This window comes from Actinia tenebrosa, unplaced genomic scaffold, assembly GCF_029948245.1.
Source record: "Actinia tenebrosa isolate PJP-AT-01 unplaced genomic scaffold, QUT_ActTen_1.0 PGA_scaffold10__47_contigs__length_13832649, whole genome shotgun sequence".
Classification (NCBI taxonomy): Eukaryota; Metazoa; Cnidaria; class Anthozoa; order Actiniaria; family Actiniidae; genus Actinia; species Actinia tenebrosa.
In genome coordinates this window covers 7,923,994-7,949,055 of record NW_028292570.1, presented here as the reverse complement: position 1 = coordinate 7,949,055, position 25,062 = coordinate 7,923,994, and the positions used below count along the sequence as shown (strand labels likewise).

At 35.2% G+C, this 25,062-nt stretch overlaps 3 protein-coding genes across 5 annotated transcripts in view; 2 read left to right on the top strand and 1 right to left on the bottom strand.

The window, feature by feature from the left end:
- LOC148912940 (uncharacterized) overlaps positions 1–25,062 on the top strand; it is a 53,288-nt gene that overhangs the window by 20,292 nt on the left and 7,934 nt on the right. For 2 of the 3 annotated variants that reach the window (XM_089026722.1, XM_089026721.1), the window contains exon 6: positions 591–2,849. The exons of the other annotated variant lie outside the window; for it this stretch is intronic. In XM_089026722.1, the coding sequence (XP_088882848.1) occupies positions 591–901 (311 nt within the window). In that variant the 3' untranslated portion in view covers positions 902–2,849. Of the gene's footprint in view, positions 1–590; positions 2,850–25,062 lie in introns of those variants that run through there. 3 annotated transcript variants of the gene reach the window in all.
- LOC148912943 (importin-7-like) lies at positions 3,550–24,932 on the top strand. Its single transcript, XM_089026750.1, has 7 exons — positions 3,550–3,655; positions 3,812–3,862; positions 8,301–8,354; positions 8,487–8,557; positions 22,303–22,429; positions 23,437–23,553; positions 24,813–24,932. Exons 1-7 carry the CDS (start codon positions 3,550–3,552, stop codon positions 24,899–24,901), a joined length of 615 nt encoding a protein of 204 aa, XP_088882876.1. The 3' UTR covers positions 24,902–24,932.
- On the bottom strand, positions 16,337–17,594 carry LOC148912944 (uncharacterized). Its single transcript, XM_089026751.1, has 3 exons — positions 17,120–17,594; positions 16,855–16,940; positions 16,337–16,733 (listed from the first exon to the last, which is right to left on the bottom strand). Exons 1-3 carry the CDS (start codon positions 17,357–17,359, stop codon positions 16,337–16,339), a joined length of 723 nt encoding a protein of 240 aa, XP_088882877.1. The 5' UTR covers positions 17,360–17,594.

The window sequence follows — 25,062 nt, the reverse complement described above, 5'->3', positions numbered from 1 at the left end:
TCAGATGTGCAATGAAGCGTTTTTGCCGCCTCTGATTGGACTAGTGTGGACGCGAAATATTTTCTCCGTTTTCATGTGTGGACGCAAAACTTTTTTTTCGGTTTCGGTGGGAAAGTTGCGGATTCAAATTTATCCGGCATAGTGTGGACGGGGCCCGAGTCTGTGTGGGAGGTTGTAAGTTCCAATCCCCGCCGGCCGGACCATGCCACCCAGGGACTTAGAATAACTAAATAGAAAGTGCTGCCTTTTTGATTACATCTACAAACGGTTAGGCTTTCAAGTAGCTCAGATAGCCACTTTATCCTGTCTCTCCACACTTCATCTGCACATACCACATACATCTTCAAAGAACCACTGAAGACGTAAAGAAACCCGGGCAATCACAACCCTTAGTACCGACACCTTATGCTAAATATCTCTCATGCTTGTAAACGCCTTTGACTATTAAGGTGCTATATAAAACATAAATTGTTTTAAAAATCATTTCACTCGAGAGAATATTAAGTACTTCATATTCTCTTGTTTCGCTTCACAAAAATTGGACACTGGACATTTTTTAACAGATATCTTATCTGTACATCGTTTTACAGGTGCCATACCTAAAAAGAGACGGAAAAGGGAAAGAGACCTTGAACTTACACCATCAGAAAAGGAGCTAGATGAACTTGCTGGAGAAATCATCAAAATTTGGAAATCTCTTGGTAGAAAACTTGGAGTGTGTAACAATAAAATAGAAGAAATTTTAAGAGAAAACAACCATTATGCAGAAATAAGAGAAAAGCCCTTCCAGATGCTTTTGTTTTGGAAGGAATCCAGTGATAATCCATCATATCGTACTCTAGGTAATGCTTTAATAGAATTAAAAAGGCTCGACCTTGCACGGCGGTATTGTGACATGTAACAGCTTGTTAGATGAAATCTTCGATTTTCTGAGATATGTTTTGATTGCAAAGTAAAGTTTCCAGAGCAAGATGAACCAGATGAATCAGTCACCGCATATCTGACATATTAGATGTGCAAAAGCTACTAGTTCATTGTTTCGTTTACGAAAATACTTTGGAACAAAGGAATACAATAGAATACTGTAATAGGATTCTTTTATCTCAACCTTAGTGCACGCTTTTTGAATAAATAAGTAGTAGTATATAAGTACGGAAACGCTTTAATGTAAATTCATTCAGTCAAGTAACACCGGCTACGGTCACTTTTTTTCTTTAGATAGTAACGTTTGTATCAAAGTTATCACTAGATTTCGAACAAGCAAAAGTAACAGAAGATGATGTTAAAAGATTAGATGATTAAAGTTCTGAAACCACGTAGTCGTCGAGTAACTTCCAGTAATTTCAAATTTATTTCAAAACATTCATGAACAAGAAAAACAATTTAGAAAGTAGCAAAATGTTTTTAATTAACTTTCTAAGGTAAAACACAAAAATATAAAATATTAGTATTAATTTTATCCACTATTTGTGAAACTGGATCGTGCTGTAATGATAATAATAACTTCATTTCGACTGCTAAAAATAGACCATATGATAATGAGCACAACGTACTCGTATTAACCCATGAGCATGCAGATGAGAAACCATGGGTTTATATTTACTCAGCATTTGATGGTCACGGTTTGTTTCTTTTTTGGAAACATTTTTTAGAACAACTGTTAGCCATTCCGAGGTTGAGGAAAATACTGGGTCGAGTTCGCATTGCAGTGCATTGTGGGACTGTTAGGGGACGAAATACGCGACATTTTCCCCCTCGACCTCGGAATGACCAATAAACTTTAGATCATTATGAATGGCTTAGTATGCATGTTACATACAGTCAATGTCATTAACGTTGTCCACCGAAAAAAAGACATTTACACATTTACACATTTACACATTTACACATTTACACATTTAGACTAAAAGAAATATCACGTGTTTCCTCGAACGTTCTGGCATAAAACAAACGCTGAAGTACAATTCTCCATCTTAAATCCTCACTAAATGGTCGGGGCATTCTGGATTTTCGATTCACGAGTTGAATTTTACATTTAAAGTTCAGGCTCACTTTAGTCTAAATGTCTTTTTTCGGTGGACAACGTTAATGACATTGACTGTATGCGTTTACTCCGACGAAGGACTAGCGTCCGAAATGTCAGTAAGTTTTTTCATCTTTTCACGATGTAAAATTTACCCTTTTATCATTACTGTTTCATTAGAAACACCGACGCAGCTCACACTAGTTCTTAGCTAATTATCTCTTCTATGTATAGTTAGTTTTTTGATTTTTTTAACTTGTATTTTTACTTTTTTTACATGTATATATGTATATTTATCATTACTGTTTCATTACTGAAACACCGACGCAGCCCACACTAGTTTTTAGCTAGTTATCTCTTCTATATATAGTTAGTTTTTAAATTTTTTAACTGGTATTTATACTCTTTTTACATGTATATATATGTATATTTATAGAGTGTTTTACCGGGAAATACGGCACTCGTATTTTTCGTACAAACTACATCCGGGACCTGAGTAACATATTTTATATTGGAAGTTCCATATCTTCACTAGTGAGGATATCGATGACGTCACTTGCGATGTTTTCCCGCTCACTTGAGGAGCGTTGTAATCATAGTTTTTCTTTGTGGATTTGTCTATATGATATGAAGTTTATCTTCGAGTGGTGAAAAATATTTCACTCGTTCGCTGCGTTCACTCGATCGTGTGAATATTTCCACCACTCGAAGATAAACTTCATATCTTCGCGCCACCGTGTGACATCCTCTACATATATTTTTTTCACAAACACTATAGAGGAACAAAGTTATAATAAACCCTCGTTAAAGTTATATAAATATAAAATAAAAAAGAGAAAATGAATCTGCAGTTTGTAATTTGAGTGTGAAATATTTTCGTTATCGATGCCAACCCATTCCCGTTCCCAGACCTTTAAACGCATTAACGAAATCGTATTATTTTTAATATATTTTATATTTTTATATTTTATATATATTTTACCTTCGTTATGAGGCTCTGCTATCCGAGGTTGAGAAAATATTGGGTCGAGATGGCATTATATTGCATTGTGAGACTGTTTTAGGGGCCATACATTTATCTAAGTTGTCTCCACTTCTCTTACCATAAAGCCACCCTTCGAAGTATTTTCACCTGCAACAAAAAGGCTGAATTTTCGGTTGTTTTTCTTTTGGAATTTCACTTGCTATTCTATTCTGTATTGATGTAGGTTTTAATCGTATTTTTTCTCGTAAATTGTACCTTGTTTTGTATTTGGGGGGGGGGGGGGGGGTTAGCTTTTCACGCAACCAATGACCGAAAGCCAACTACATTTGGCGGGAAGATGTTGGACGCGCTTGCTTGCGTGTCCCTTCAGCCAAATAATCAAGATACTACTTCCACGTCCAAAAAGTAAAGCAGTTTTATAAAGATTTTTCTTACTTTAGTTACATGACAGGTTTTTTTTCTTGATTAAGGCAGAGAGATAAGGTCCCTTGGGATACCTGTGCTTCAGGCTCAAGCGCATGCTTGAAAGAGCACTTCCAATATGGCGGGATATAATGGCAAACAGATTGCAGTTCGTAAAGTTTTTCTATGGGGAATAGCTGCCATATATTTGTTTGCATTCTCTTCTCTTTACATCCAAATACCAGGTATCTCACTACTTTAGCTCTTCACAAAGTTTTACTTAAAATGGAATATTTTTTCTACGAAAATTCTTCGTTTTAAAATCGACGTCTGGAGAGAAAATCGATACAAAAAGTTTTAAAAATTTCAATAATTCAAAATTTTGACTACATTTTTTATAGGTCTCTATGGTAGAAATGGTATTATGCCTGCGAAGATTGCATTCAAAGAAGGTAGGACCACAAAAAAAAAAAATCCTTTAAAAAATATTCGATAGTAAATTTCACTTGAAGTTTATGAATGGGTCATTGAGGTTTTTAGGAGGGGAGGGGTGGGTTGGGTAGCTAACAAAGTCACAAATGTTAATTGTATGAAACATAAGACCTAATTAAGGTTGGAGATCAAGGGTGGAATAATGTAATGGTAGTACACTCATCTTTTAAGTGTGGGGTCTCAGGTTTGATTCTTGGACTCTGCATCACGTGTGAGTTAAGTTTGTTAGATTTTCTCCAGTTTTCCTCCTGTGAGTTAGCTGTGCCCTGACTTAGATCAGCCCAGAGGTTGTTTCAGGGTTTGATCTGTGAGTTAGTCATGCCCTGACTTAGATCAGCCCAGAGGTTGTTTCAGGGTTCGATCTGTGAGTTAGCCATGCACTAACTTAGATCAGCCCAGAGGTTGTTTCAGGGTTCAATCTGTGAGTTAGTCATGCACTGACTTAGATCAGCCCAGAGGTTGTTTCAGGGTTCAATCTGTGAGTTAGCCATGCACTGACTTAGATCAGCCCAGAGGCTGTTTCAGGGTTCAATCTGTGTGTTAGCTGACTGATTAGCATAAAGGTTATTTTTAATCTACTGTAGCAAACTCTACTCGCACGTGAGTCCAGGAATCAAACCTGTGACTCCAGAGAAGAGATGTGAGTGTACTACTGCTCCTGATAACCTTAGAAGACAACTTGTTTAAGTGGCTATATTATAATCATTATCATGAAGCTTCAGAAGCAGAGGGTCATCTGCATTGATAAATTGAACTTTTATTGAGAATCAAACATTTATTTTTGATGAAAGGACCGCACCTTGAGCTGCCTAGTATTTGTTTTGTAGAGTATGCAACGACTTGGGACAATTTTATGAATAAGCCTACATTGCTATGGTTTATGCCCCATCTTGGCTTGGACATAGAGACAGGAATGGAACTGCTTTGTCTTGTTGGTATGATGATATCTCTTCTGGCCTTTTCAATGGATTCCTGGAGAGATTCTGTATCATTTTTCATGCTGTGGTTTCTCTATTACTCTGTCTATCAGGTAGTAATAATAAAATGGAATGGGATAAATGGGTTATTAATGGGATGGGAGAATTGAAAAAAAATAAATATGGGAATAGCTCACTTCCGAGATATGCTTTGCTTGTCACACACAAAGGTTTCAGTATGAGGCTACGTGCCAAATGCTCAGTCATTTGTGACAGGCGGTAAGGATAAATTTAATTTAGCATTTAGCCTTATACTGAAACCTTTGTTTGTGACAAGCGAAGCATACCTTGGAAGTGGGCTATTGATTGGTCAGATAGAAAAAATGAGTTGGAATTTTTTTCCTTTTTGCTATCAGGATATGATGGTAAAATGGGATGGGTTAATTGAGTTAATGGAATGAGAGAAAAAAAGGAAAAAGTATGTGAATGATTGGTTTAATGAAAATAAAGACTAGGAATTTTTTTACTTTTTTTTTTTTTTGCTATCAAGTTATAATCATTGTTAAAATGGGATGGGAAATTTAGCTAATGGGATGAGAGAAGTGAAAGAAAATAAATATTGGAATTGATTGTTCAGACAGAAAAAAGGATTTGGATTTTTTTTTTCATATTGCTATTAGGTTATAATGGTAAAATGGAATGGGAGATTGTGTTAATGGGATAGGAGACAGAGGCAGATCCAGGATTTTGTTCAGGGAGGGGTGCTGCACAGAAAGCTAAATGGGAGGAGTGAAAGAAAAAAGTATACACAAATTGATTGGTCTAATGAAAATAAAGAGTAGAATTTTTTTTCTATTTTGCTATCAATTTATAATTATGGTAAAATATGATGGAAAATTTAGTTAATGGGATGGGAGACAGGGGCAGATCCAGGATTTTGTTCAGGGAGGGGTGATTCACAGAAAGTTAACCCAGGGAGAGGTGCAGCCTTAGAATCAAAGGGAAAAAACAGTATTGGTTGTTTTCAAAGTAGGGACACAAAGTTGAAACAGGGAGGGGTGTGCACCCCCTGCACTCCTCCCCTGAATCGCCGCTGGGAGAAGTAAAGAAAAAAAAGGAATGATGGTAATTGATTGGTCAGATGAAAGTAAATAGCATGGATTTTTTTCTATTTTGCCATCAGGTTATAATCATGGTAAAATGTGATGGGAAATTGTGTTATTGGAATGGTAGAAGTGAAAGAAAAGAAAGAGTTTGATTGAACAGTTACAGTGAGGACACTCTAACCATGAACACTTTGTGCTTTTTTACTACTTTTTTTAACATGCATCCCTTGAGTGAATCATTTAGAAATAAGTTGTCTTTGGATCTCATAGCATATTTGAGTTCAATCCTACTTTTTTAGAGGGTTTGAAGCAGTAAAAAGCTCAGAAAATAAAAATCTGAATAAAGTCAAGTGTTCATGGTTCGAGTGTCTTCACTGTAAAAAAGAAATGGTGAGGAAATTGAAGAATGTTTAAGGGATATTTTGTAATACTTTTTAAATCTGTAAATACCTTTTATGTACTGTTTAATAAACGAGCAGGAGTGTTTTATCGGGTATAAAACACGAGGCGTAGCCGAGTGGTTTTAGACCCGATAAGACACGATCTGCGAGTTTATTAAACGGCTTAAAAAACTCTTGATGTATGCTCTCATACTGTACCGAATTCTTTACGAAATGAACCAAGTTTGATAGAGAAAATCCATGTTAAAGTTTATGCAAATGAAGACGAATCTATATCAGATATAAAACCTCCTTCATGGTCATGATTTCTATTGTGTTTCCTTCATGAATTATTAATGAGTTTTTTAAACTTATTAACTTCCTTGACCATCCAGGTTGGACAAACATTTTTGTGGTTTCAATGGTGAGATTTAGAATTTTTCTTTATATTCCAATTTTCTGATTTTATTTCTACGATTCTTCATTAATACTAAATGTTCAAAGAATAATTCTTTTTCCTTTTCTCTAGGGATATCTTATTGATGGAAGTAGGATTTTTAACTGTATTAGTTGCTCCTTTTGGTCATGTTCCCTCAAGGTACACTTAAAATGTGACTTCTAATATTAACGTTATTGAAATCTGCTTCATCAACAGCACCATCATCAACACCAATTCCTGCAGTTTTTGATGTTCTGCAAACTCAGACATTTCAACGGCATGCTTTGAAATTGGTTTTCACTGAGAATTAATCCCCAAGGCAGATTTGGGTGGCATGGGTCGTGTAGTGGTTTACAGCTCGCCTCCACTGTGGTCCTGGTTCAATCCCCTGCTCAGACTAGGTCATATGTGAGTTGAGTTTGTTTGATGTGTTGTTCTCTCCCTTGACACAAGGGTTTTTCTCCAGGTTTTCTCTGGTTTTCCTCCCGCCATAAAAATCAACATGTGAGTTGAATTTGTTTGATGTGTTGTTCTCTCCCTTGCTACAAGGGTTTTTTTCCAGGTTCTCTGGTTTTCCTCCCTCCATATAAATCAACATGAGAGTCGAGTTTGTTTGATGTGTTGTTCTATCCTTTGCCACGAGGGTTTTTCTCCAGGTTCTCTGGTTTTTCTCCCTCCATAAAAATCAACATGTGAGTTGAGTGTTGTATATTGTAAATACAGTATATAATGTAGGGGTAGTGCGTGTGGAGTAAACCTCATGGAAGAGCCCCGTACAGGGAGTGGTAGTTGTATAATATAATATATAAAAATTTACTTCCACCATTGATAAATTGAAAAGGTACCAACTGATTATTTTTGACTGAAAAGACCCTGAAACAACCTCTGGGCTGAACTAAGTCAGGGCACATCTAACTCACAGAAAAAAACCCGGAAACAACCTCTGGGCTGAACTAAGTCAGGGCACATCTAACTCACAGAAAAAACCCTGAAACAACCTCTGGGCTGAACTAAGTCAGGGCATGGCTAACTCACAGATCGAACCCTGAAACAACCTCTGGGCTGATCTAAGTCAGGGCATGGCTAACTCACAGATCGAACGCTGGAACAACCTTTGGGCTGATCAAAGTCACGGCATGGCTAACTCACAGATCAAACCCTGAAACAACCTCTGGGCTGATCTAAGTCAGGGCATGGCTAACTCACAGATAGAACCCTGAAACAACCTCTGGGCTGATCTAAGTCAGGGCACAGCTAACTCACAGATCGAACCCTGGAACAACCTTTGGGCTGATCTAAGTCAGGGTATGGCTAACTCACAGATCGAACCCTGAAACAACCTCTGGGCTGATCTAAGTCAGGGCATAGCTAACTCACAGATTGAACCCTGAAACAACCTCTGAGCTGATCTAAGTCAGGCCTCGGCTAACTCACAGATTGAACCCTGAAACAACCTCTGAGCTGATCTAAGTCAGGGCATGGCTAACTCACATGAAAAGAGCATCTTGATATTAGTAAGTTGTTTTTAAAAGATGATTATTCCTTATTCACTTCAGACCGAGGAGGAGAAGAAGAAGATAGTGATGATGGGGATGAAGAATTTGAAGAAGGTAAACTGTACACACACAAGACATATAGTTAATTAATATGAATCAATACTGCAGTTTCAAGCTCGCAATTGCTCAGAGGCAGCCTCGACTTTGTACAGAATATTTATATTTATATTTTTATATGTTTTATAGATGAACTAGAAAGTGATGAGGATGAAATAAATGAAGATGAAGTGGAGTACATTGAAAGCTTGGCAAAGAAGGTACAGTAAGCAAGGAAAATAAATTTTGTAGGACTAAGACTCTGAGAAACTTTATGATGCAGTTACACCACAATAATACACAAAACCTTCTGATAGATGTCTCTTTAGCTTAGGAAATAGAGGATATTACATGGGCGCGCGGAGATACGAATTTTATCTTCGAGTGTTCGATTGATATTTCAATTGAGTGAGATATCTAAATTGAACACGAGAAGATAAAATTCGTATCTCCAAGCGGCCATGTAATGTTCTGTTTATTATATAGATATCAATGAAACTTAAATAAAACAAAAGCTCAAAAATTCTTTATTAAAATAGCAAGCCGATTCAACAGCGATATCTTCACGTGTGAAAGATATGGTATCTTCCACTGGTGAAAGATATCAAGTTTTTGACACTAGAGAAAACCTGGTATTTCATCGATATCTATATAATAATAATGTTTCCCATTTCAGGTCACATAAAAAAATATTCCCTAGAGTATCATTTCTTTGTTTGACGGTTGCACATGAGAAAACGCATGAATATGAATACAACTCAAACAAAGAATCTTATTCTCAAGACCACGGGTCATTCCCTAGAGTATCATTTCTTTGTTTAACAGTTGCACATGAGAAGACACATGAATTTGGATACAACTCAAACAAAGAATCTTATTCTCAAGACCACATGTCATTCCCTAGAGTATCATTTCTTTGTTTAACAGTTGCACATGAAAAGACACATGAATGTGGATACAACTCAAACAAAGAATCTTGTTTTCAAGAGAAGGGCATATGGGGTTTGAAATAAGAAAACGTTACACCCAAGGTGACAATGTGTAGTCCATCCAGAATTAAGAGTCGCTCTATTTTAATTGCCTGATAGCAGAGGTTTACAGTTTTGGAATCAGGAAATCTTTCACTACTGTTATTCCGTCACTTCTTGAGTGATTTGTCGTGGTCTTTCGTTAATGTGTTGAAATTGAGAGTTTTTTTTTGTATTATTCGAAGGACATAACCCCTTCTTGTCAAACGAAAGACCTTGTGTAACGCTACCCGGGGGGTTAGAATATTTCATAGGCGTCACGGGACATGTGATGTTTGCGTTACAGCATGACGCCATGCATATTTGGTCAAGGCTTGTCAGTCAGTCATTATTTGTTTCACTGTGATCCTTTCATTTTGATTTGTCTCTCTTGATTTGTACAGGACAGGAAATCGCACGATCTCGAGTACAATTCGAAATTTATAGGTACGAGTGATGTTTTGAAAGTTCTCAAAATTAGACGAGCTTTTAGGCGAGTTCAATTTGAGAACTTTCAAAACATCACCAGTATCTATAAATTCCGAATTGTACGAGAAGATTGTGCGATTTTTCATTTATAATACACTCAACAAAATTACGCAACTTAATTGGGACTCTTCAGAGTACAATTTGGGATTTAATTGTACTCCTCTTGTCCAATCAGAATCGAGTAATTTTGTAGAGTGTATTATAAATTGTATTATAAAATAAATTAAATAGTACTCACGCTGTGATTGGTTGATAGCCATGTTTGCATGAGGATATGTAAACACAGTTGTGACGTCACAACTTTCGTGTCTTCCCGGTACAAGTTCAAAAATTTAAAATTTACAGTTTCTTTCGAGGAAAAAAACGCCCCCAAAAATGCATTTTGAAGACGAAGTTCCAAATTTTGACTTGTGTCAGGGCCACAGGCATAACCCTATGGTCTCATGCAGGTCTTTCTGATCGTAATATCATGACAATCTCTCGTTGGTCACCGCAAAGAGAATTCCCTCAGGAGCTACAACACACGTCCTTCGTCAGCTGGTCAGCTTCAGCTTCGTCCTTCGGCTAGCTGGTCAGCGGTCGAGGAAGGAGGATGTCGATTCCCGCGCTCTTCAAATTTAGTGTTTTGGTTTTCTAAATTTGATATTTTCTTTAGCTTTTTTTTGTTTAATTACTTTTCTGATGGATCAAGAATCTATAAACACATTTTCTAAGTTACTTGATGAGAAATTAAGCCCAATAATTAGCGACCTTCGCGAACTTAAAGCGAAAGTCTCAAAGTTAGAAGAATTTGAACGATCACTTGATTTTCTAAGCAAGAAATACGATGAGTTTGATACCAAAATGAAGAAGATCGAGCTTGAAAATCATCAAATCAAGATGGAAAATACTTGTTTATCCACTCAACTTCATCGTCTATCAAACGAACTAAGTCAAATTAAGGAGGAATGCAATAATCTTGGTCAGTACTCAAGACGGGACTGCCTGGAAATTCGAGGGATTCCTGTCAGTGACGTTGAAGACACTAGCGAAATTGTCCGTAAAATTGGTGATCTTGTGGATGTTAATATTGAAGTAGATGATATTTCTGTGAGCCACCGTTTAGCTGGACAGAAAAACAAGAACTATGATCCTGCAATCATAGTTAAATTCGTACGACGCGAACTTCGTGATGAATTATACCAAGCTAGAAAATATCTACGTGACAAGTCGACCCGAGATATTGGTCTTGTAAGGTTTCCAACACAGAAAATATACCTTGCAGAGAGCCTGACGCGTCATAACCAAATGCTATTCAACCGACGTCTCAAGGCAAGAAGAGAACTAAAGTATAAATATATATGGACTAATAATGGTAGAATATCGCTGAGGAAGGATGGATCTAGTCGAGGTTGCCTATCTTTCCAGTTAGGAAGCGAGTTAGGAAGCGAGTTAGGAAGCGAGTTAGGAAGCGAGTTAGGAAGCGAGTTAGGAAGCGAGTTAGGAAGCGAGTTAGGAAGCGAGTTAGGAAGCGAGTTAGGAAGCGAGTTAGGAAGCGAGTTAGGAAGCGAGTTAGGAAGCGAGTTAGGAAGCGAGTTAGGAAGCGAGTTAGGAAGCGAGTTAGGAAGCGAGTTAGGAAGCGAATTAGGAAGCGAATTAGGAAGCGAGTTAGGAAGCGAATGATATTTTATTACAGAATATTTACAGAATATTTACAGAATATTTACAGAATATTTAATATATATTTCAAAAAAGAAATCGCAAGTAAAACGTCTGCATCAGCCGGTAATTATTAATTTTATGGGTGTAACGCGACTGTTTCTCGTTCGCTGACAACATGTTTGCTGGCTCAACAACGGATCTGTCTGCTTCTCAACACGATGTCGGAAGACGATGTCTTATGTAGTAGTTCTTGGCGTTTTCTTAGCCATTGGACTCAAAGACAATTAGATGCGATGCGGAATTAGTAGTCCTTAAAGCTTCATATCACTGAAATCTTGCAACCTAGACAGTTCTGCTAGTGTTAAATTTATTTCGGTTCTGATAAAAAGTGCAATTCTTAAGTGCTTGTACTTTATTAAGGATATTTTATTACTTTAAACCTTATTATTACGATGTTGATATTGTTATTTAAATTTTAATAAACGTTTTATTGTTACCGTTCATTCAATTGGTATCCACGAAGGTAATTCTGGCTACTCGAACATCAAGTTCCCAAGAAATTGAAATTCAAAATAAATTGAAAAGCTGGTGTTTGGTGTGTGATGATGTTTAGCACGGAGCATACGCACACACGGACATAGCTTTACTTAAATCAAAAGAATCAAGGACAGATGCAGGATGAAGTAAAATAATAAACTACTCGTACTATGAGTCAAATGCTCATTTGAAGTAAGTGAGCCGAAATCGTAAACAAGTTCAACTTTGCAATTCTTAGAGTGGTCGCACTAAACCATGAAACAAATACTTACTCTTAGTACCAAATATTACTAAATAGTAAGATATAACTAGCTAAAAACTAGTGTGAGCTGCGTCGGTGTTTCTAATGAAACGGTAATGATAAAAAGGTAAATTATACACCGTGAAAAAGATGAAAAAACTTACTGACGTTTGGGACGCTAGTCCTTCGTCGGAGTAAAAAGGAAAAAGGTAAAAAGGCTTTTTACTCCGACGAAGGACTAGCGTCCGAAACGTCAGTAAGTTTTTTCATCTTTTTCACGGTGTATAATTTACCTTTTTAGTAATGGTTATAGTGGTTATTAGACAATGGGATCCTGGGGGGTTGTAGTCGACCCGGTTCTCATGGCGAAAAATTCGCTACAACATGGCCGATGAGCATGCGCAGTAGAGTGCTTAAAAGTCAAAGAAAGAACAACAAAATTTAATTGAAAACCTTCGAGAATCCCGAGTTTTTTCCTCCTGGCTTTTACTGTGAGAAATATTTCCACTTTGCACATATCCAATATTTTTTTCCTAACAATTATCGATAATGTCATTAAATTTTTGAAGGGAAAAAATATCGTCTTACCGGTTCCAATTACTTTCAAAGATTTAGCCGTTAAGACATAGAGTGAATAGACAAATTAAACGGCCGACATGCTGTTTTACTGATTTTCGCACGAAAATCCAGCTTTCTAATAATGTAAATGAAGAATATATAGGTTTTGCACATATCCAGGTTTGAAGTTCATCATGTAAACAATGTTTTTAAACCAAAATTATAAGCAAAAAAATTCGTTTTACCGGTTCCAAAATCAGCCAAACATGAGGTAGAATAGAAATTTTGAATCTTCTTCTGCTTATATTTCTAATGACGCGCGGAATTCTTGTACAATTAGAACGAATTTCGAAGAGAATATCTGAAAAACTATCGATTCTTCGTCTGCCATTTTGTATCCCATCATTCAATATATCATCTAAGTCCCAGGTTATCACTGACTAATTTCATAGAGGAGGACTGAGAGCCTGTGGATCGTATTTTGGCGGTAAAATCATCTGTCAATCGATCAGCTGTTTACTAGTTTTTCAAAATGTCGGACGTGTTTGCACATTACCATCGGCTCCGTTTGAATAAAGATCTCTCAAACGTTGAGTTGTCTTCTTCTGAATTTCATTATGCTTATAGTAGGGGAAACGATAAAGTAATTTTTGCAGTGAAAATACCTTTTCCACTACTGAAATTATGGCACGAAATTGTACAAGAAGATCGGTACAATGCAAAGGTAAATTTTGTTGATTTACTAGAATGGAGTGTGCCAGGTAATGCGTTTGTTTTTATTTCTGAAGAAAAAGTAAGAAATAGAATAAACGATAACATCAGAAAAATAGCAGGATCAGTAGTTCAAGAATATAGGAAGACTAAAGGCAGAGCTAGGAAGCAACTGAATGATAGGAGCAGAAATTTTCATATTCGAGAAGGGGAAATTAAAACCGTAGATCAGTGGAACGAGGAGCTAGGTACTCTAAGGAATGAAGTGGAGGAATGGAGAAAAAGGTATGATGATATTGAAAAGGCAAAGAAAGATATGTTTGATTGTCTTGTGCAAGAAATAGCAAATAGAGATAGGCAAATTCAACATCTTCAGGAGTCCAATGCTGAGCTACAAAGCTACATTTCTGTACTAGAAAATGAAAACAAATTTCAAGGCAAACCTCTATCATCGACAAAAAATAAGAGCAGAACACTGAACTGTTTCCTAAATAGAGCAAAAACGGCACTTTGGTTTTCCAATTCTTTTGGCCTAGACATACAGGCTTTACTAATTAAGGATCAAGAATCAGGAGATACTCACATGCTAGATTTAAATGGTAGTCAAAAGGGAAAAAATTATAACAACTTGACCAATGAAGAAAAGTCCAAAGTTGAGCAGGTTTTATATCTACTTGACAAGTTTTGTGTTGGTGACAAATTTTATCATGAATTTTCTTTTATTTGTGAGGGACTTCCCAAATCTTATTTAATCAAACAGTGCAGGTCCAACCTTAATGACATGTGCCATTTATCTTCACTTCCTGGCCCATACCATGGTTCTAAAGTAAACTCTCTAACTGACCTACTTAAAGTACAGGAAACAGATTTCCTTAAAATGCAAGTGACTTTTCTGTAGCCAATGATAAGATCAAAATCAAGGTAAATGGTGATGGTGCTCGTATGACCAGGAATAGTAATTACATAATTCTCTCATTTTCTTTGCTGCAATCGGGACAAGATGTAATGTCTGCTAAGGGAAACAGGACCATTGCCATTGTCGATGCACCTGAAAATTATGAAGTTCTAAGGGATGCCTTCCAATCAATTTTTCAAGAAATCATAGATTTGTTACAGAGTGGTTCTATAGAAGTTAAGGGACAACACCTGAACACTGAATTTTTTTTGGGAGGGGATTACAAATTTATTTTGCTAATGCTTGGATTAAAATCTGCCACAGCTGACTATGCCTGTGCCTGGTGTAAGATTCCCAAAGAAGATAGATGGAAAGTAGACACTGATTTCTCCAATTTAATAAGCTTCCTCTATGCAGAACTCTCAAAGAAATACTTACCTTGTACAAAAACCATCCCAGCAAGAAAAATAACTACAACTATGGGTGCGAACGAGAACCACTTATTAAGATTCAACTAGACCATGTAGTCGTAGATGAGCTTCATCTTATGCTAAGAGTAACAGATATTTTGCTAGAGAATGTGATAGATGCTGCACTAGATTGGGACAAAATTATTGAAGTGAATAGAGCTAGGGGACAAGAGAGGGGAGTTCAGCTAAAGAAAACTGTGGAGCATATTAAGTCACTAGGAATTTCTTTTGATGTGTGGGAAGAAAAAAATGCAGATGGGAGGGCAAGTGGAAGATATAAGTGGACCAGTCTTACAGGTGATGACAAAAAGAAACTTCTTAAAGAATTTCCAAAAAAAGAAGGAACACAAGAACTTTTTCAGTGTCAAGACCTGGGACAAAAGGTTATAGAAATATGGAATAACTTTGGTGAGCTCTATACCATTATCAACACTTGGTCACCAGAACAAGATCCATCTATCTTCCATCTTAAAGCTGTAGCTTGGGTGAAGTTGTTTGTTTCCCTGAATGGAAAAATGAAGGGGTATGAGAGGAGAAGGGTAACACCTTATATGCATATCTTAGTAGCTCATGTACCATATTTTCTTCAAATGTACAAGTCATTGAAAGTTTTACAGGACAGGGAGTAGAGAAAAACAATGATGTTGCTAGATCTGTAGTCCTAAGAAAATCAAACAAGTGGGACTCAACAGCAGATATCTTAAGAGTGGAAAGTAGGCAATGGAGTCTAAGGGATAATGAAAGGAAAAGAAGAAAATATGAGAAAAAGAATGCTGTTTACTGGGAAGAGGGAATAAAAAAGAAAACAAAGAGATGATTTTATCTCAAAGAGAAATGCAAATGACTGGCATACTGAAATACTAAAAATATTATTTTTAGTACCCAGATGTTTTAATTTCATGCCATTGATTCATATTGTATATATTCAAGTGCAATATACTTTAAGTAGCTTTTCTATATACAATTTCATTCACATAGTGTTACTATTTTATTACTATGTTCATGACACTCTAATAGCTACTTTTTTTCAAAATAATTGCTTTTAAATTCAAAAATTAGCCTGCTTGCTTACAAAAGTTCAAAGAAGTACAATGTATATTATCTTTACAATTTGCACTCTTTTATCTTCTATTGACAAATACAAAATTTTAAATTGCTAGCTTTTGCTTGACAATGGATTTTATCTACAAAAATCAAGTAATAGCAGACAATAAATGCAATGCATATTGAATAAAATACAATAGCTAGCCCATTTGACACTCATTATACTGACAATTCACATAGATGACACAGTCATTCAACTGTTTGGGGAAAAACAATGAGTTAGAGTGTCTTTTTAGAAGCTGATGAATAACTTTTCATGTCTTTTACAAATTAATGATACTTTCAAGTAACTTATTTATATTTAAATGTTTTCCCTAATGTAAACAATTCAAATACAGGAGAAAGGCTTACGAAAAAAAATCAATTTTCAGCTTTTCTATTGGCATTCTAGGTTGTTTTACTAATTTCCTATTTTGAAAAACAGTTACACTTGGTGATAAAGAAAGAACTAGTCCCACCCTCATTGGAAATTGAATAATGACTCCATCCCCATTGCTATCTAAACACTGATCCCAATCATTGAAAAAATGACAACATTGAAAATCCTCCTTTTCTAGCATAAATGCTTTGTCATCCCTAGATACAGTTCCCTTACCCCCAAATAAAAACCGAAAACAATCATGGTCAAAACAAAAGGAAACTGGAGCCCTTGATTTGCTTTTTAGCTCAGCAGTTATGTTATGTAACAGGCAGTCAGTGTTTGCTTCCAGTCTTGGATGGTCTATTATAGGTTTGTCAAATGTTCTGTAAAAAAAAGGAGAGTGAATTTAATCAGAGTACTTGTAGTAGAGAATGATTAAATAAAGTTTTATGTTGGCATGTAATTTACATGAGCAAAAAGCACTAGATTCGCATTAATACTTACCGTATCAGATCTTTTGTTAGATTCCCCTCATCCTCCCAGCTACTGCAGTACGAGCTGTAACCTTCCCACTTGATAAGATACTCAGTCTGAAAATACGAAAATCCTTGTTAATTGGCGGAAATGTGAAGCTTACTAACTAAACAGGAGTCAGAATCCTTTTTTTCGAAAAAAATATTTAAAATTTTGACCTTTAAAGCTAAGAAAATGGTCACAAGCATGCCGAAAAAGTAAGAATGAAGTTGTCAAAAATTTCTAATTTACTTACATTTCCCTTGTAGTTTCGCTTCGAAATTAACCTTTCTACTGCAAAATATGGCCCACTTGTCATCCTGTTTCTTTTCATCGCCTTTACTGGCTCTAAAAACCAGGTTGCAGACTCATTAAGCTGTCTGTAGAATCCTGGCATCGTTTTTCGATTGGTACTGGCAGCCATCTTAGTACAATATTGAACAATGAATGCGCGCCCGCGGTACCGAACCGCTGACTGTACGTAATTTTTCGCCATGTGGATAGAGATGTGCCGCCAGAGGTTACAAAAACCTGTGCCTATTCTTAAAAGACACTAGAGAGTAAAAAATTCATACCCTATTCAAAGCAAGTCGGAAAAAGAATGGAAAAAAAAGCGTTTTAATGTCCTCATTTGATTGCGATTTTGGTTCATCTAGCTAACAACATGCTGGAATTTGAGCTTATTTTTAAACTTTCAGATATTTTTAGTTAGTTCTTAGAAAATAGTGTTTAAAGTAGATGTTCTGAGTTTTTAATTTGTGAGTTATGAATTGTTTTGTGAAAAGGTTGATTTCCGCAGGCAATTTTCTTTTCAACCTGTCAAGATGGCCGTATTCAAAATTCATTATCTTGAAAACAAGCTCAGGACAGCCAATTTTTCTTTTCATTTTTGAAATCAGCGTTAAACTCTCTATAAAATATCTTTCTAAGAACATTTTGTAATGATTTCTTGATAAAGTAGCTAGTCACCTTAGGACAATCTTGGCTAGAATGTATGATTTCCTAATTCGCTTCCTAACTCGCTTCCTAACTCGCTTCCTAACTCGCTTCCTAACTCGCTTCCTGACTTGCTAGTTAGTTTGTCTCGATCTAGTCCTGTGGTCACGATCTCCAATGATCTAGACATTGATAACTTATACGAATGAAGCTAAGTAATCTTAGATGTTCAACTTTCTATGTGTCATTCAACTGATTTATTACAACACTTGAGTTCATTTAATGATATATATGATTTGAATAATTTAGATCCTGACTCTCACCTTCCAACTCAATCTAATTTTAAGTATTATTCTACCCAAGATTTTTCAGAAAACCTCGAAATTGAAAGTAGCATTTCTGGTAAATGTTTTTCGGTTTTGCACTCCAACATCAGAAGTCTAAATGCCAACATTGACAATTTTATACATATGCTTTCGGAACTAAATCATAATTTTTCTGTTATTGGTCTTACTGAAACCAGACTTAAAAGCACACCTGGAATTCCATTTAATAACTTTATTAATGGTTATAAATTCTTTTCTCAGCCCACCTTATCTCATGCAGGTGGTGCAGCTTTCTATGTTTCTGACAAATTATCTTCTTCCCTTAGAAGTGATCTTTCTTGCTCTATTAAATCTGAATTTGAGTCTCTATGGATTGAAGTAGAAAGTGATCTACATCATAATATTGTGTGTGGGGTTATCTATAGGCATCCTCATAGTAACTTTGATGTATTTTTTAATTATCTTGAAAGTTCACTTGATAAAATTAATAGAGAAAACAAATTTTGTGTAATCATGGGGGATTTTAACATTGATCTATTAAAATCTTCTTCCCATTCAGATACTGAAAATTACCTTAACACTCTTCAATCATATTCATTTAATCCTCATATACTTCAACCTACTCGCATTACCGATCATTCTGCTTCTCTAATAGATCATATATTCTTCAATTCATTAACTCACTATACTGTTAGTGGTAATATTGTTTATGATTTAACTGACCATCTTCCAAATTTTCTAATTATAAATAAATTATCAGCTCTTCCAAAAAATATTAAAATATCTAGAAGAGACTACTCTAAATTTAATGAAGCTGATTTATTAGATGAAATTAAGGCTATTGATTGGACTGAAGAATTTGAACATACCATTAATGCTTCTATGCTATTTGATATTTTTTATTCCAAACTGTCTAATGTAGTTAATAAGCATATTCCTATTAGGGAACTTAGTAAAAATGATGTAAGGCAATTATGTAAACCATGGATAACTAAAGGAATTAAAGTATCAATTAAAATTAAAAATAAACTGTATAAGAAATATATTAAAACCAAATCTTTGTATTATTTTGATAAATTCAAAATATACAGAAATAAGTTTAATCACCTTATAAAATTATCAAAAACTCGATATTATAATAACTATTTTATATCCAATAGAACTAATATTAAGAACGTTTGGAAAGGAATTAAAGATATTATTGGTTTTAAACATGGATTATCTAATCTGCCTTCTAAATTACTAACATCTAATAATGTTGAGTTAACTGATTGTAAGAGTATTGCAAATCATTTTAATGAATTTTTTACTAATATTGGTACTAATCTTGCTAGTTCAGTCCCAAAAAGCAATGTATCTCCATTGAGTTATTTGCCTCAAAAGTCACTTAACAGCATTTTTCTAACTCCTGTTACACTTAAAGAAATAGAGGATGAAATAGATAAACTGAACCCTTTAAAGAGCACTGGGTCCTTCAGTATACCTGTTGCAGTTTTAAAATCTATTAAACATCTTATCTCAAAACCTCTTAAACGTATTTTTGATAACTCTTTTTCTTCTGGAATTGTTCCTGAAAGTTTCAAATTAGCTAGGGTCATTCCTGTGTTTAAAAAGGGTTCTCAAGTCAATGTTAATAACTACCGTCCTATTTCCCTTCTTTCAGTTTTCAATAGAATTCTTGAAAAACTTATGTTTGACAGACTTATTAACTTTGTCAATAAAGAAGCTGTTTTATCTCATAAGCAATTTGGTTTTCGACCAAAGCATTCCACTTTACAGGCTGTTCTTTCCATAACAGATAATATACAAAATGCTATTGAAGACAACATCTATTCTTGTGGAATTTTTCTTGACCTTAGCAAAGCTTTTGATACTGTTAATCATCAACTTTTACTCCAAAAACTAGATTATTATGGAATACGTGGGTTAGCAGGTAAATGGTTTGAATCATACCTCCATAATAGACGACAATTTACTTCTCTTGGAAGCACCTGTTCCGAAATTTTACCTATATCTTGTGATGTTCCTCAAGGTTCAGTTCTTGGACACATTCTTTTTCTCTTGTATATAAATGATTTCTCTAAATCATCCAATAAATTCTCTTTTCATTTATTTGCTGATGACAGCAATCTTTTTTATGCTAATAAGAGTTTAAAATCTCTAGAATTGATCATTAATAATCAATTATCTGATGTGCACACCTGGCTTTGTGCTAATAAACTTTCCTTGAATATTGAAAAATCAAATTTTATTATTTTTCATCCAGCTCAAAAGAAATTGTTATATGATGTTCAGCTTCAGATAGATAATCAACCTCTTCAGCGGGAGTATCAAATTAAATATTTAGGTGTCATGATTGATAGCCACCTTACTTGGAAATCACATATTTCATTTATTTCAAATAAAATAAAACGCAGCATTGGAATAATAGCCAAGGCTCGCCATTATGTCAATTTGGATATTCTAATTAACATATATTATTCTTTAATATATCCTTATTTAACCTATGGTATTGTAGTGTGGGGACACACTTATAACACAACACTTGATCCTTTGTTTATTCTCCAAAAGAAAGTTCTACGTCTAATGACCTTTGCTGACTACAATGCCCATACTCATCCTATTTTCATTAATTTAAAAATTCTCAAGCTTTGTGACTTGGTCTACTTTCATACTGCTGTTTTTATGCATGATTTTTATTCTGGAAATTTACCTATTTACTTTAAGTCATTTTTTCACTCGGTAAGCATGAAACATTCTTACAATACAAGATTTGCTTCTAAAACTTCTTTTTCCCTACCAAAAATTAGAATCAATTATGGAAAATTTAATATAAAATATGCTGGCGCTAAAGTTTGGAATTCTGTTGAGGAGTGCTTAAAACCATATAGCAAAGATAGGTTCAAGAAATCCTTAAAAGAAAAATTACTGCAGGCTTATTCTTCTTCTAATTAAAAATAAATAAAATAAAATAAAAAAGTGTTATCTATACCAACTTATGAAATGATAATCTTAATAGATCAAAATTTTGTTAATTACTAAAAATTTTCTTTTTTCTATTTATTGTAACAATCTAAAATGAACTGATCCATTTCCTATTTGTCTAATTTTCTTTTTTGTTTTTTGTTTTTCTTATTGTATTTGTCAGTATTGATTATTAACTTATACTTAGTTGTTTTTTTTTTAAGTAATTTTTTTTTTCTTTTTTTCTTGCACTATATAATTTTACTCATTCTCTTCCTGTACCAAATTTGCAATTATTTTTCATGTCAAGCTGTCTGCCTAGGTTAGCCTCATGGTTATTGCAGATAGCCTGTACCTTATAATTCGTTATATACACATTGTATTAGTTCTATTTTACTTTTTGGTACAATAAAATATGTATGTATGTATGTATGTATATGTATGTCAGGACAGCTTCGTTTGTTCAGCGACGTGCTTTCTCATGATTTAAATGCACCGCCCGATAAAGAATACAAGTATTTCAAGGAAACAGTCAGCAGCTTCAAACTTTTTCCAGCGATAGCTCTTCAGCTCCACAAAATATCTTCTCGAGGCAAGACGAAACAATCAACTTCGCTGCCATGTTTTCTCGCTGTCAAATTGAGCAAAACCACGTTTCTTTCAACCGAGAATTCCATTCACAGTGACACTTGTTATCCACTTTTGATCACTTTCGTAAAGATAATCAATTCTGAAATCTTTTATTAAGATTTCTATTCAATCTTTGGACATTTCTTTGTATTTGTTTTAAAGTTTTAGAATGATAAATGTTTAAAATAGCTAGCGATTCTTTCTCGCTTCACATTTGCCTCCTTGGCGTTTATTACACGAAATTTGATTGGCTAACGATCGAAGTTCGTAATGTATGGAGAATTTGTATTTTGATATGAGAATCAAATTCAAATAAAGATTTATTTTCTTGCAAAAGGTAATGTTTTCCCTTAGTATTTATTTTATAAAAGCAATAGAAAACTTTTTTCTCTGTGTTTACATACCCTGATAGCAACACTCGGGGGGTTGGGAGAATTCGAGACAGTTGTGCATAACTGTCTCGAATTCTCCCAACCTCCCCTCGTGTTGCTATCAGGCTATGTAAACACGGAAAAAGTTTCTATTGCTTAATTATAGCACAGAAAAAATGATTGAATGCAATATTGATTCTTCGTTGATGTAGGCATCTGACCACCTTGCCGATGAAGATGAGGATGACGATGAAGAAGAGACACCCCTCGAAGGATACACAACAGCAATAGATGAAGAAAGCATGGATGAATATATGGCATTTAAATCAACCCTACTAGGTAAAGTTGCAATGCATGATGGGAAGACTTGGGATCAGGGCAGAACAAGACATTGACTAGGGAAGGACACGCCTTCTACAACTTGCCAATGATCATTTATTTATTATAATTATTTCATTATTCTTAATAGAGTACAAACACTAAAAGTGGGCAACACTTTGCACTATTTAGTAGTAAATAGTGCTAATTAAAAAATAGAAAACAATAGGATTAGCATAATTTATCAGTATTTAGTGGTATTTATGTTACACACTTATAGTGTTTGTACTCTATCTCATTTATTTATTATTATTTATTGCATCTCACCATTATAATCAATTTTATTAAACTCATGAATAATTCATGAGGAAAACAACAGAAATCACGACTGTGAAGAGTGTTGTAAATCTGATACAAAACTGTGTTCATTTGCATAAATTTTAAGTTGGATTTTCTTGGCCAAATTCAATTTAATTTTGAAAATTTTAGTGAAACACAAAGGAACTAACCTAGACGTTTGATAAGTCATATACAGTATTCGTGTCCGTGTTGTATCAGACATACAATCACTCGGCTACACCTCGTGGTTGTACATCTGATATTTTACAATAACTTACAAATTTCTCGCGCGCTGATTGGTTAATTTTTATCATCGATAAGAGGACAGACAGATAAAACTGACGTCAACGAGCGCGCGCTTTTTCCGTTTTCCCGTTTTTCCGTTTGTTTTGATCGCTAAAAATGAGAAGTTTTTATCGTTTTTGTTATTGTAAAAAACAAATAGACATCAGTTTTTTGTGTCTGGCATCTTATTGACGATAAATTTCGTCATCACATTGTCAAAGTAGTGTGGATCCACGAGGCGTAGCCGAGCAATTTATCGTCAATAAGAGGACAGACACATAAAAAACTGATGTCTATTTGTTAACAACACGGCCACTCATACTGTATATGTTACTTGTGACCCAAGTTGCATGATGTGAAAATAATTTTATATCATGTGAATGATTTTCTCCATCTCATTGAAGCGCTTCAGTCACGTGACCCCCAATGGTATGCTGCCATGATGAATGCGCTGACCAAGGAACAAAATAACGAACTTCAGCAAGTGTTTATGATCGCTGACCAAAGAACTGCAGCAGCAGGTAAAATAAAATGTCTAGCTTTATTTACATACACATGAATGTAAGATAGACTTGAGTGTAAGATATAATGCATGTTACGAAGTGGCCGAACCTCTGTTAAGTGGTCACCCTTGGGAATGTGTTAAGTAGATCTTGAATAGAGGTTGGTTGCTAAATTGGGTATTAGTGGGAGATATGGGTTCTTTCCTTGGAACGTTGACATCTGGCTGCTTCATAAGGGCCTGACAAGCGGTCCAAACATTCGACCCAACATTTATCTAACATTTTTTGGGTCAAATGTGACTGTTTTATCATGGTTTTCCAACAATTTTTGGTTAAAATGTTGTGACTGTTTTATCATGGTTTCCCAACAATTTTGGGTTAAAATGTTGGCTAAAAATGCTGGGTCAAATGCTGGGACCGTTTGTTAGAGCCTATAAAATTAGATACAAAAAACATGTATTTGATACTTTTATAACTTTCTGCTAAATAGACTATTAGAAGTTGGCTTAAATTAATGAAAAAATCCTTTTAAGTAGAGTGCGTACCATATATCCGTGAAAAACTTTGTAAGAAATCGCACAAATTTGTGTACCAATTTGATAAACTTTGCACTAATTAGTACATTTTTCTTAGTTAACTTTTTCACGGATGTATTGTATGCACTCTAAGACTTTAAGAGACTTGACAACTGGCTGCGGAGGTCGGCTGCATAAAGGTGGTGCTACCCGGGCCAACTTGCAACGTCGATTTTTCGCGCAACGCTGCTGCACGAAAAATCGTTGAGGTGTAACATAGCGCCGAGGACGATTTTTCGCGCAATATTTTACTCTGCAGCACGTTGCAAGTTTTTGATCTGGCTTCAAAAGCTTGCAACGCAAGATGACGAATTTTCAGCAAATCGATGTGTGTAACATCGCCGATTTGACGCGCAACAAAATGGCGCCGACTGTAGAAGAAGTAAGTGTAAACAGTTCAGCAACTGCAACAATTGTCTAAACCTAATGAAACGGATAAGATAAAACTTTTGTAGTTGATAAAAAATGATAAAAGCAAGAAAAGAAGAAGAAAGATAGCCGTGAGCGAGTTGGCAGCGCGTGGACTGAATACTAAAGTGAATATTGCGCGAAAAGTTGTTCCCGTGTAACATGTCGCAAAAAATCGACACACAAATGGCGCAATAGCGTTGCACGAAAAATCGGCGTTGCAAGTTGTCCCGTGTAACACCACCTTAAAAGGTAGTACACCTCCGTAATACCTTTGTTTTTAATGTTTTTCAGAGTCGAAGCGTATTGAAGCACAAGGAGGATTCACTTTCCAGAACGTATCGGTCCCATCTTCATTTACCTTTGGTCAAAACTCGAGCTGAATAAAGTCATTATTATGACAGTAACAAAAAATAGCTTGGTTACTTACAGGACAAGATGTTGAACATAAAAACCTGCTGGACACACTGCTTCAAAACAACAATAACCTTGTTTGATAGAATGAATACCTTGGTTATTGACCAATTGTGAGGTCCCAATAGGG